The sequence below is a fragment of the Columba livia genome, chromosome Z, assembly GCF_036013475.1.
Source record: "Columba livia isolate bColLiv1 breed racing homer chromosome Z, bColLiv1.pat.W.v2, whole genome shotgun sequence".
Lineage (NCBI taxonomy): Eukaryota > Metazoa > Chordata > Aves > Columbiformes > Columbidae > Columba > Columba livia.
Window position 1 is genome coordinate 14,419,628 of NC_088642.1, and position 13,733 is coordinate 14,433,360.

The 13,733-nt window shown below is 40.5% G+C and overlaps 1 protein-coding gene across 9 annotated transcripts in view; it reads left to right on the forward strand.

Moving 5' to 3' along the window:
* The window catches only part of ARHGEF28 (Rho guanine nucleotide exchange factor 28), a 139,820-nt gene that overhangs the window by 27,860 nt on the left and 98,227 nt on the right, over positions 1-13,733 (forward strand). For 5 of the 9 annotated variants that reach the window (XM_065047306.1, XM_065047310.1, XM_065047312.1 and 2 more), the window contains exon 4: positions 1,473-1,766. The exons of 1 other annotated variant lie outside the window; for it this stretch is intronic. In XM_065047306.1, coding sequence (XP_064903378.1) covers positions 1,473-1,766 — 294 coding nt within the window. The remainder of the gene's footprint in view (positions 1-1,472; positions 1,767-13,733) is intronic. 3 more of the 9 variants (XM_065047309.1, XM_065047316.1, XM_065047314.1) reach the window with 1 other exon arrangement.

The window sequence follows — 13,733 nt, forward strand, 5'->3', positions numbered from 1 at the left end:
TGTTTGCCTCCAGGCATCCCAACACCTGCAAAAGTCATGTTTTTGTCTAAGCCTTCCCTGGGTGCAGCACTCAGACCAGCTTGCAAGGCCCCCATTGTAGAAGTGTGCAGTGCTGTGAGCTCTGCTGGAGCTACACACGGTGCAGAGGTGTCAGGGGAACCATTCTGGGGGTGCCTCACTGCAAACAGGGGCAATTTGTGCTGCCTCGGCTGTCTCAGTGTCTTGATGTTGTTCCTCTTGTGGATGTAATATAAACCTTGCTTGTCAGCTTTGTGCTGTGCTTTGTGACCTTTTCGCTTGTGTTAGTAGATGTCTGTAGACACAATGTACCTATGCAGCAGGATCTGCTTGTTATTTGTTCTTGTTTTCTAAAGGGGATTTGGAGTCTGAAAATAACCAGTGAGTACAAAAAGGGAAAATACACCACTGTTACATGGTGGCTTCTTTAATCCCATGAATGGTAAAAGATTGTAATGGAATACATCTATGCAATCTTTTTTTTTTTCTTTTTAAGAGGCCTAAAATGACACTGTTAAATGACTGCTTCTTGGCTGGGAATTAAAAGATGAGGCCACAGGCAACACTTAATCACCTGCCTGTTCAAACAGAAACTGTGAACAGATGAAAATAAAAGTGTGAGGTTAACATATAGCCCTGCCGTTGTTACTGTTTTTTCATAGTGGCCAAATTAAGAATAAGTGAATGGAGAACACTTTAAAAACCACTGCAGATGTGTTAAGTACATGCTTCCTTCTGCGGTTACTAGATTGCATAAATACTTGTAGTTATTTGGGGCTGTTCTGGAGAATTCAAATTGGTATCTATAGTATGTCATGTTTAGCTCTCCAGCTTGCACCTCTTTTAGATGTATGACACCCATCCTTAGATGGCAAAGGAGCATGAGGAACGCATGAGGTGCTTTAGGGATTTGAGAGAGAAATGCCCTTGGACTTCAGTGGCTCCAGCTGTAATTCAGACAGTTGATACAGAATTTAATTAAGTCTGCTAAAAGCATAAAACATACATTTGTTAAAAGCTTTCAGGTTTTGGCCTACGTGGGGACACTGATAGGTACAAAATGCGTGCTAATAAGTAGATATATTACTCAGAGTTTCTGCCACTCTTTTCATGGGTGTCTCATTGTTCTTAATTTTTACCTAAGAACCTTCAGGCTTCTGATTTGTGGGATTTCATCCTGATGTAGTTATCTCTTCTTTCCATTGTTGCTAAAGAACCTTCACCTAGAATGACTGGCTTTAGAATTAATTATGTCAGTATAATTGGTAGGACTGGCAGTTCACAGTCTAGCAGAATCCAAGTTCATCACCAGAAATGGCTGGTTGATGCCCTATGACAAATAGATGTAATTAGAGGGAAGAATAAAGTAATTCTGGATGAGTCATCAGAGTTCTTAAAGGGGGGAAAAATGAGGAAAAACAAATGTTAATGATCAATTTACATTATAATTACAGGCCATGGATGCCAAGAGGCAGTTTCTGTCTCTGTGTTAATGTACACAAGGGGATACTCACCTGTGGTCCTCGGCAGCTGTCCAGTCACTTACAGAGAGAATCTGTCTTCCAAGTTGTCTCGTTTTCTGGTTGATCATGCCGAACATGTCACTGCTGCTAGTCCCAAGATGTTGCTGGATAAGTTTGGTCTAAGGATAAAAGATTTGCAGTCCCTGGATAATGATTTGATGATGGCCATTGCTCATGAAGAGTTGCCATCAACATGGAACATCCTTGGAAGTGGCTCAGAAGGTGGTAAGATTGTATTTTAAGTCTGAAAGCTTCTAACAGTGGTTTGGTGCACAGTTCAGAGCAGAGTATCTCTCCGTTTTATCCCAGGTTCTCAACACTTGTGCTTTATTTTGGGGTTATGATGAAAAATTGTTCAAGTATGAGAGGGCTAATCAGAGATTCAGTTTGTGGCCAGAGGTTTAAAAAGGATAATAATGGCTGTTGTAATTCAGTCTCTCCAGAAGCTGTTTGTGACTTGACTCACTCTGAATGCAGTTCATTATTTATAAATAGACTCTACCTTTGCAAGATTGAAGAGCTGTCTGTTTAAAGAATACAGGTATTGTAGCAGTGAAGTATCTCTGCCATCATTCCAACCAAGTGAGATATTTTAATTACACAGACAAAAAGAAGACAGTCATAAACCAGAAGAATGTGTCACTGTAGGCATTCTGATGTACGGAGTAAACATATTTTTCATCATGGTGCTGTCAGTGTTTATGCTTTATTTATGAGTATGACCATTCTTTGGGGAAAATACAATTAAGCAAATTTTATGGCTTTAAAATTTTTGTTTTAGAGGAAGTGGGCTAAAATACACATGAAACTTTATGTTAGAGTATGCTATTGAAAAATTTTGTAAAAAACTCAGGTGGAATTTTCCTGGTTTCAGGTTTCATTGCAAACAGAAAACTGTAGTTAGGTTTTGCTGAGAGTATAATTTTTTTTGCAGACCTAACTGATTTATAGCTGAGGTTGGAAATAATGTTACACTTGATGGCTTCACATGTTTTTCATTGAAAATTTGGTACTTCTGACTGTTTTCCTTTTAGTACTTTAAATTGCTAAAAATTTGAGGACAGGCAGCTTCCATATAAGCCAAACTGAAAAAGAGATTCATGCAAGCTTTTGTGAAGTGAAAAACCAGCACTTAGCCCAGTTCTTTGGATGAGGGTGTTTTTCCTGTCCTAAATCTTTCTAATTCTTAATGACAGAAGGCTTGAAATCTGCTATTGCCTTCCTCAAGCATGGCTTTTGCCTCTCTGTTGTAAACAGCTCTTTCAAGAGGCAAGAGAGGAGAGAAAAAAGACAACCAAGCCATTACTTGCTTCATTTTGGTGTGTAGTAAATATTTGTTCACATTATGCAGCTGCTGGAATGGCTGTTGGACCTTAGCAATGAAGACCTTGATTCAAAGCCTGAAGAAATCAGCTGTAGTTTTGTTTGTAGACTTGGCTGAGCTTTCTATAAAAACCAGCTGAAGCCCAACCCAGAAGCATCAGCAGGTTATCAGAGGTACTGAGAGATGCCCAGACAAAGCCACCTGGGTACCTGCTTGCTTGAAACATGGGGAAGTTTCTCTTGGGTTGGAGATCAGCTTAGCCACTACCAGACTAAGCTCTGCTAGGGCAGCTACTATCTAAATAGCAAAATTCTTTAATTTTTAGTTATGTTAATTGTTAATTTTCAGCTCTACTGCAACATTTATATGGAAGAGTGTGTTGTCTTCATGTGATTTTCAAAGGACTTGTAGGTTTTTTTGTTTCTATGTCTTTTCCATACTTTGTTCACTTTTCATTTTTGAACATTATACATTAAGGAAATTTTAATAAAGCAGAAGAGCAAGCATGTGTGCTCCAGTCACTATACAAAGTCTCTGTGAATGTTTGAAATGTGTCTTGAGCATGCTGCATTAGTGGTTGCTTCATGGGCACTGTTGCACTGATGAGGTGACTTCTCCCTTTTTACCCCAGTTGTTGCTCCTGAATGACGCTTGGATCTTTCCCTTGTTTCTGAGTAAAACAAAAACTGACTGGAATTCCTGGGGCCTGGTAGTAATGCTTATGCACAGCAAAGACCTCTCAATGCATTTGTGCCTGGGTAGTGCTTGCTGGCCATCCTTGTTGAGTGGGGGGCTACCAAAAGCTTTCCAGACTGCTTCTCCTTCAGCCCAAGGCTGGTCAGTCGTTTCTTCTGTCTCTCTCTGAGGTCCAGGCTTCAGGCTTGGGCTGGGCCTGGTGTTGATGGGTTTTCCCTTCAGCTAGGGTACGTGCAGCACAATAAATATTTTGCTGCCAGTGCCATAGTAGGGTGCAACAGAGGAGGTTAGGGCTGAATCAGGATAAAATGGGTTCTGGCCTTTGAGTGGAAGTTTGCTGTGTCTCCATTAGTGCAGGCTGGTCATGGGGAACCTGCCAGATCCAGACAAGTTGTGACCTGTTGGGGCATATGTCTGTGAGGTCATTCTAGTCCACCACTTGCAAGAAAACATCTGACTCTGTGCATATGTAGAGAAATAAGGAAGGTTGTCATCTCAGGGGGTATACAGTCAGCTTGGCAAGCATGTATCTCACCCCTGCAGGAACTCAATATTCAGCATTTTACTTTAAAAATCTCTGCATAGGTCTTTTAAAATGTCCCCTTTTTTTTCTTTTTTTTTTCTTTTTTTTTTTCTCTTTTTTGTTTTTTCCTCACCAAGTTGGTCTATTTTGGTCTCCTTTAAGCAGTTTGTGTATTTTGTCTTCTGCTCCTGTATCCTCTCTCTCTCCTTCCTGAAAGTATAGTTTTGATTCTTCTTGGGGCCATATTCAGTTTTCACCTGACTCTGAGAAGCACCAACTCATATTGCTTCCCTGTGCTGTCCCCATCATCTCATCACTGTGTTTTTGTACCCAAAGCCAAGAGGCCGAGTGTAGGAAAGATTGCATGTAGCAGAGGGAGCTGTATGCAATGCAAGGGAAGGAGGAGGATGGAGAAGGGAATGGACTGGAGCAGGAGGGTTTCAGATCCCAGCACAAGTGAGAGGAGGATGAGCAGAAAGTTCTTCATCTTCTACCCTGAGGTGATCAAGGGTTCTCCCTGCACCTTGTTTCTTCCTTACCCTCCAAAAGATCAAACTGTGTGAGAAATAGGGGATTTATGAGGAGCTAGAAAGAGAGTGAAGCTCTCTTTCCCTGCCTGCTGTCTCTGCAACTCCTTGCCCCAAAGCTCTAATGGTGCTTTGACAGTGTCAGGACGTTCTTTTTGGTGTTGGTGTTGTGAACAATGCGGGCGCTATTTCTGTCACTAGTTGGGACCTCAAGTTTGTGAGATTCTGTCAGTCTTCAGAGCTACTGGGCTACTTTTTATTGGAAAAACATTACTTTTGAGTGACACATTTCTGGAGAAAATTATTGCACCATCTGGTGTTTTTGGACATTACTCATTTTTATGAGGATTTAGAGACATACAAATTGATGGAAAGATAGAAGAATAATTTATTCCTAGGAGTTTTTGTATTCAGAAAAAGTGTTTCTGTTCCCCTTATAAGGCATAAAAAAGGCTGGATAAAGAGTGAGCCTGGGTTGTCTAGAGAGCATTGCAAGTAATTCAGGAATTTAGTGCAGTTGCTCAGGTCAGGACTTGTTAGCCACACTATTTAAAGTTCAACAAAAGAAACAAGAAAGCACAAACCTTTTGGTAATTCTCACTTTAATAAGTGCCTGTGTGGCAACCAGGAGCTGCCTGCTCACAAAAACTGGCCAGATGTTGCGATCAGCTGGCCCACAAGCAGTTTGTTGCCAGAAGGAACTGAGGACCTGACACAGATGCTGTGCTTAGACATTTATTTGTTGATGGATTTGAATAAAGAAGGAAGAGAAGAGGGAGAGGAAGAGGCTGCTTGTCTTGTTGATCCTTCGTAAAGGATATTTTGCTTTTGAAAACTGAATTATTCAGTTTATGAAGCTAATCAGTATTAAATATTAAGCCAAATAACTTGTTACAGCTGGCCAAGAAAAAAGGAATCTTCCCATCATTTTTCATTGTACTGAAAAAGAAAAGAAGAAAGAATGGTGGAGTGGTTTAATCTGGGTGAGAGAAATGCTTCAAAGTAACCTTTCCTTTCGTGATAGGATCAGGTTAGATCAGTCTTTTAGGACTGGCAACCATCAGGGGCCTTGAGGCATAGCTTCAGCAAATTCATTGCAAGCTTTTTGTCCTTGAAACACTCAGGCTTATGTCCCTTGGCTGTTGGAGGGGGAGCACAGGCGTGTTGACCTTGCAAGGAGTTGGTGTTATGTACAGGCGGCTGAGGGCATCTCAGTTTCTGGTTATTTTAAGGGCGTTGCTGGGACGATGCGTTCAGGTGGTATGGCTGACTTAATTATGCTGGTAATTCAGAACAGTTGCTGCTGCCTTTGTCACTGTTCACAGTTATTTTCAAAAGCAGTGCCCTTTTGAGTTTAATTTTATTAGTAGAAGCAATAAAATTACAGCCTGAAAACTGAAAATTAATTGTGGATCATAAGGAAGGGAACAGTGTCTATAGTTGTTTAATCCCCTTTCACGAAGAAAGATAATTTCTGGTTTGTTTCATAAATGCTTCATAATTGTTTTCTAGGACTAGATTCTGTGGAGTGGACTGAAGTGCCCAACTTTGTTGTTTCATAGTCTGCCTTTGGGGAACACAGTTCCATTTCCCATGGCATTTTCAACTTTATTTCCCTCTCCCTGTCCATTTCTTTGTAAATCTTGTTACTCTTTCCACTTGGTGTTAAACACATTCCTGCTAGGCTGACCGAGTTCAAACCTGGCTGGTAAATGTTGTATTTTTGGTCTAAATTAAAGAAAATTCTGTCTGTGTCTTTTCCTCAGTTGGAATTTCAGAGTTCTTTTCTCCTGTGGAAGGAAATGGAGAGGAGGACAAAGTGCCTGTTTTCTTTCATGGAATTAGGAAAACACTGGGAACAGCAGATAAATATTTCTGGGGGTGGTGAGACTTGTGAGGAGAGGTAGTATTTTTGGTCAGCCAGTTTATGGGGCCAGAGAAACAGACAAATCTTTGGCCCTGTAGAATTTTCCCCCATTGGAAACTGTATGGGGCAAAGGGAGAAGGATGCTAGCCTGGGCATTAGGAAGCAAGAGAAGTGTCTTCCAGTGCCTGCTGCTGACCAAGAAATCTGTGGCATGAGACAAGATGTTGGGAAGCATTCTTCAACCTGTGAGTCCTCATTGAATGATGATCCTCATCTTTTGGTCTGTGGTAGAAATAGCAAGGAGGATATGTTTTGCCCCTGACCACAAAGGGGCTTTTTAGGACAAGGATCAAGCACTTGAAGGAGATGGTGATATGCAGAGTGACGGTAGAACAAGTACTTTAAGAGATACAAGAGATGAGGTTCCTTGTTTAAGCCAATATATAAGTAGTGGGGCTACTTATATAGTGGGGCTTAGTTTTTTGTATCCTGCTCTGCTTCTGGAGAGACCAGGTATGAAGCTGTGGTCTGACCTGCACGCCAGCTTCAGGTCAGTGTGGGGCTGGAGAGACTTTCTTTGCTCCTGGCTGAGAGAATGTCTCTGTCTGGTGTTGAGATACCAATAAACAAGTGTCTTAAACAGCTCAAGGAAGTGTTCAGCTGCAGCACAAGAGAATGAGGAACATCCCTCTCCTAACAGAAAACATCTCCTATAGTGTTTTGCATCTTTGCTGGGGTCACCCAAGCAGTAAAGGCAACTGAAACTTCACCTGCTGTTGTAGGTGGTGCACCATGCGCAGTCTTTACCATATGGGAATAGTGGATGGGAGCCTCCTCTAACCACCCTGCTGCTGAAACTGCTGGAGAAGGACTCCTTAAGGTCCATCCTTGCCATGGAGTTTAACTCTCCCCCATCTCCTCCTTTTCTTCTGCAGCATTGATGCCTGCTTCCAGGTTTTAGATGTGATGAATGGGGGGGGGTATACTTAAAGAAAAGGGGGATGTTCCACGTATTCGGTGAGTGGAAAGGGGAGATACCACCACAGCCTCAGATGGGCTGTCACATACCTGACTTTATGCACTGCGGCCACTGTCCGTGCATGAAACCACTTGCTGTATGAGTTAAGCTCCTATGTGTGTTTTTGCAGCAGCAGAATGCCCTGAATATGGCCTTATAAACCATCTCATACCTAATGGAAAAAAGAAAACGTGAACAGTGGTGCATAAAAGTACAAAGCCAGGAAAAGCTGGAATTTGTCATCCAGTTTTGATGTCTCCCTCTGCTTTTCAAGTCACAAGTCTTGAGGTTTTTTAGTCTCCTTCCAGGAAATGAATGAGATTCATAGCCCAGAAAAGGCTTAGTCATTTATGTCAGAGAGAAATATTTGTTTTTAGTTTATTGTTTTGGACATAGGAAGGGATTCAGGTGCAAGGAAGAACAAAAGGATTTATTTAATGTTTAAAACAGACTGTGTTTGGCTCAGCTCTGTGTAACTCAGAGTGTTTTGGCTGGAGAATCCGGATGCGATGCACAACAACATCTTGATAGGGCGTATCTTTTACAACACCACCTGCCTTGCAGTAGCTGACCTGTATGAATCAGCCAGCAGTGCTTCTTTCGAATCTTAAGAATTGTTTGGTTTATGTCTTGATGGAAGAGGGTGTTTTATACCAATTAAATACGGATATGTTAAAGAAGCCTTGTGTTTTCATTTTTTCCTGATTTTCTTTCTGTTTGCCACTGGATGCAGTTGAATCAATTATGTTTTTGTTTTTGTTTTTTTCATAATATGTTTTTCTTTGTTTATTTTTTTTTCCCCACACTCTCTCAATTTTGCCACATTTGAAATCTTTCTCAAGGAAAGGAGAAAGTGAAGTGAAAACTGTGGGAAAATGCAATTTGCTCTGTCAAAGTGTGGAGCTATAAGAGGATGTGATGACTGACAGAGAAGAACCGAAACTGGAAATTGTTCTTAAGAAAAAATATGCTAAAAAAATTATTTTCAGAAATTTACCTTTTATGTGTGTGTTTGAATTTTTTTTTTTTAATTTTAGGCAAGTCTAGCTTGTTACTCTTACACCTTTTTGCTTTTTGTACTTCGATATTGCTGATCATGGAGTAGAACCACAGCAGAATTTTTCTGGCAGGGGTCCCTTGAGTTGGCCTAATCCTACCCACTGCTTAGAGCAGAACTAGCTTCAAAGTTACATCAGGTTGCTCAGGGTCAGGATTTGAGTACCTCCAAGGACGGACAGTCTGTAACTTCTCTGGTGGCCTGTCCCATTGCTTAACATACTTGTGGTGAAAAATATTTTCCTTATATTGAACGTATTTGCCTTTCGATTTATTATTTTAAATTTAAAAGGGTGTATTTTGAATTTTAATATAATGAAGCTATTAGTAGTTACTTTATGTCACGACGTTCTCCTCGCTCCTGGGCAGGCCAAGTGGGAATAGCCAAGGAATACACGTTGTCTATAGAGGTGAAGGACGGGGAGGAATGTGAGTGCTGTTTTGAAGTGGATGAGTGGTGAAAACAGCTGATTGAGCTGCTGAGTGGTTCTGCTACCATATGCATTTAAGCTAGCCATGAACAAATCTAGGCTAAGGTTAGATGAAGTTTGTTAGGTTGGACAGATAAAAATTAATTACTGGAATATTTGTGGTAAGATAATAGGAGTTAGTATTGTAGAAGATGTTTTAAGACCACAAAGATTAATTGCTGTTTATTAAATTATTTTTAAAACTAGGTTCTTTTGTAGCAAACTTATTCATACTGCTTTGTTTTTAAGACTTGGCTGCCTGAAGAGTAAAATGATTTGATGCAGTGTTGGAACATAGAGAAGGTTCTCCCTGGTTAGGAAAGTCTTCCTAAGGGCTCCCTTTTTACTAAGGGGAAAGTCATAATCTTATTTTGCTTGGAGCAGATTTGTGTGGCACTTTCTTTTTTTTTTTTTTTTTTTTTTTTTTACAATATTAAAATACACATTGAAACCCAGTGGCCCCAGGCCAAATTTTTAATGAGAGGGTGGGGTTCAAGGTAAAGATTGCCTTTTTGTTTCTGCATTTTTAATCTGAGGATTGGGGTGTGGTTAGTACCTAATCAGATGCTTACTGTGCCTAATACTGGTTGATTTATTTTAATGTGTTTAATTAGATTGGCTTATGTGCTGACTGCTTATTAACACCATACATAGAAAAAATGGCCTAGTTGGAAACATCCTAAGAATCCACTTTGATATCTAAAGTAGAACTTCAGCAGAATTTAAGTACTCCAGACCAAGGAGCAATTCTGAAAGCTCATGCTTTAATGAAGATTTTAACCTGGAAATGCATAATGTTTGTTTGGGGTCTGTGTTTTGGACCACATTTCCTGGGTATCTAAACTGTAACTCCCCAGTGTACATATATATAAATGCACAGACACGGGAGTGCTGGTACCTGGCACCCCACTGTGCTCTGCTGGGGTCCAGACCGGTGGCATAACCTAGAGTCTGCTAAGTCCTTGCAGTGGAGGCTCTCTAAGTACAGAAATAGCACTGGGGCCAGTGCAAAGCACAGATGATGTTACTGATCTCTATTCAGAAACACAGCTAGGGAAAGAGAAGATGATGGCACACATTTTCATAGTGTGTCTGAATGGTTAGGGTGTTCTCTGAGCAAGTAAGACACCTGGGCTCACAGTATAGTTTTTCACATCTCATGACATGAGAAATGCATTCGTGTCCAAAAATCAGAGACTTCTCCTAGCTGATTGTTGCATTAGAGTCAGGCTGCGGCTTTCTTGGTCTCCTCCATGTCCCTTGGCTTTCCCGCAGTGACCCATTTTCAGTTGCTTTGCAATGGAGGGAGAGGGTGTGCTTCCAGCAGATGCGTGATCTGAGGAACTGTGAAGATGTGTGTGGGTTCAAATCCTGTCTGGCTGAGGAGGAAGTTGAACTGAGGCCTTCCATTTTTGAAGTGTCACATCAGCCATCATTTCCACTATCTCTGGACAGATTTTGGGAAGCCTGAGCCATGCTCATTTAAATGTTTCTCCATAGAAGAAGGTCTCTGATCCAGGCAGACCAAGGTGTTTGAGGAGTAGTGTTTGGGTGGGCTTTGAAGCTGTGGGTTGGAGTTAGGTCCTCATGCCCTTGTATTCCCTATGGACTGGCTTTAGCTAGCTACTCGCTCACCTCGTGGATTTTGCTCTGGTGAGACTCCACTTGGAGTGCTCTATCCAGCTCTGGGGTCCTCTGCACAAGATAGACACGGACCTGTTGGAGAGGGTCCAGAGAGGGCCACAGAAATGATCAGAGGGATAGAACACCTCTCCTGTGAGGACAGGCTGAGAGAGTTGGAGTTGATCAGCCTGGAGATCTTACTGCAGCCTTTCTATATTTAAAGGGGGCTTCAAAAAAAGATGGAGAGACTTTTTACCAGGGCCTGTAGCAACAGAACAATGGGCAACAGTTTTAAACTGAAAGGGTTTAGATTTGCTAAATACAGATTTTCTATAAGGAAGAAGTTTTTTAGGGTGGTGAGATAGTGGAACAGGTTGCCTATAGAAGTTGTGGATGCCCCATTACTGGAAGTGTTCAAAGTCAGGTTGGATGAGGCTTTAGGGAAGCTGATCTAGTGAAAGCTGTCTCTGGACATGTTAGGGGGTTTGGACTGCATGATCTTTAGTGATGTTAGTAACTGAAATGCAGCAATGATCATTGTCTCTAAAGACTGAAATTAGAAATATTTTGCAGACCTTTGAGGAAAAAAATGTAGTTCACTACTTTCCTCTGTGGCCTGGGATCCTGTAACAGATCCTATGCCCAACTGGACATGTTTTTGCCTAGAATCTGAAATGAGAAGACCAAGAAGTAATTTTATTGCCCAAAACCTGGCTAGAAACTAAGTGTTGCATGGATGAGCTAATGCACCAGTTTATGTGTTGGCTAGCCACAAGTAAAAGGGGAGTTTGAAGATGATTTTGTTTTTTTTTGAGTAATGGGAGACATTTTATATGTGTTCCAGAAATACTTAGGCGGTACATATTGTGTATGTGTTTAGTGATATTCTGGTTTAAAGAATCCTCCCTTCATCTTGTAAATGTGTCTGCTTCCATTAGAACTGCAGAGAAATAAAGGTTTCAGGTGCTACATGCAGGTTTGCTGGCTGTTGCTGTGAGAGAGCCTGTGTCCTGAAGTTCCCTTTTAATCTGGTGTCTGGAATTTGTTTCATTTATTGAATGGTTTTCTGGGAGTTGACTCTGTCTGAAAGTTTTGATTCCATTTGAAATGGAAAGGTAAAAAGTCTGGATGGGTTGCCATCAAATATTCAGAGCAAAAACTGATTACCAGTGGAGATGCCACAGTAATTTTCCATAGGGAGCAGTAGAGCAAGTTGCGTAAGTCCCTTGCTATTGTGGCTTTATGAGATGGGTAGATATGCTTTTTTTTTTTTTTTTTTTTTAAGTATTGTAACACTTTAAGTCCAGCATTTTCAAAGGAAGCTAATGATCTTTGTACCCAGCTCTGAGAGGACACTCCAAAAGCTTCAGCTTTGTAGAAGACAACTCTTTCATTATGATGTCTGGAGAGGAAGGATTCAGCTGAGACGTGGCAGCTGCCTTCAATTATGTAAAAGAAAGAGGTGAAGGGAAAGGAATGAGGTGTTTTTCATGCCTGTTTCAGATGACACAAGAAGCAGCAGGCTTATACTGAGAAAAGGTGAGCTAGGTTAGGCATTTCAAATGTTTCTAACTGTGAGATTAAAATTATCCCTTGTGTAGATTGCCTCTTGTCATTGGGAAGTTGTTAGAACAGATGAGACACACATCTCTGAGGAGCGATTCAGGTTGAGCTTATCCTGCCTGATGGCAAGGAATTGATTAGAGACATCTTGAGGACTTTTCAAGGTTTTCTTTTTAATGATTCTATAAAATAAATATTCCTGATGCTTTCAGAGGGAGGACTTAAATGGAATATGAGTCAGCCATGAGACACTGTATTTGCATGTAACTACATGATACCTTTGCTCGATGCATGAATGTTTCTGAAAAACGTGTTTACTAGTTTTTGGCTACATAACTGCTCTCTCTACTAGGAAATTGCTTTCTCTCAGACATTTTAGTCTTGTAAATAATGATGCAGAGAGGAAATTTGACAGCCCTTTGCTGTTCATTTTAACTGTATTATTTATACAAATTTATACAAACGCGTGCATTTACCTACATATGCTTCAGGAGCTTCAACTTTCCTTCACTCCTTCACTGGAGTGTATAATTTTCAGTGACATATTCTGAACTGTTTGGGTAATAGGGAAGAAAAAAGTCAGTTGAATCAGGATGATAAATTTCAATGGAATTTAATTAATCATTGGAAGCCTAATAGGTTTCAGGCAGTTGTTCTGAGAACTGTAGAGTAACTGCCCTTAAGTACTTGATCCTTGTGAAAGTACCCTTATGTTTAACCTCATACCAAAATATCATACCCTTATGTTTAACCTCATACCAAAATATCAATGTAAGTAACAGATTGAGTGGCGCTTGAGCTTAATTTTATTTATTGTCTTTCAATTGCAGAGGATTTGTGTTTGAGAATGTATGTAGCCAGATAAACCTTATTTGAATAAAGATCAGGCAAGGGTTTGAGTGGAGAATCATCATCTAGTGACTAAGTTGTCATTGTGTACTCTTTTATTTGAAGCTTCACCCTGTTAAGCTTGATGATTACCTGTTAAGAAGTGGAGAGGAAGTATTGGCAGATGAGGTCACCTTTCTGAGAAGAGTAACACAAGAGTTATCATGTGTGTTTTACCCACATGTGTGTTAGGTTATGGCTTGCTATGCTGCTAAGGATCTATTACTGTTCTGATAAGCAGCCTGCAGAAAAATCACACCTTTTTTAAATTTTATTTTTACTTTTTATTTTCCAAGTTCTCATACTTGGCCATGCTACCAGATGTTTTCTGTTGCTGAGGCAATGCAAATAGCTGGAAAATTGCCTCCTAACTTCTGCAGTATATTGGGTCATCTGCTGAATGCTATACTATGTACAAAGAAAGAGAGAAATACTGAGGTTATCTAATTCAAAGTGTTTTCTTGAACTGCTGAAATTAGATATTTTCACATCCTAGTTTGGTTCCACAGATGTAACTAAGTACCTAACCATTGATTTCAGTGAGAGACAGATTCTGCCAAAGTACGTTTTTAAGTCTGAACCTGAGCTGTGATATTTCTGCAGACTATAACAAGTCTGATTTGATGCTTCCTAGCAA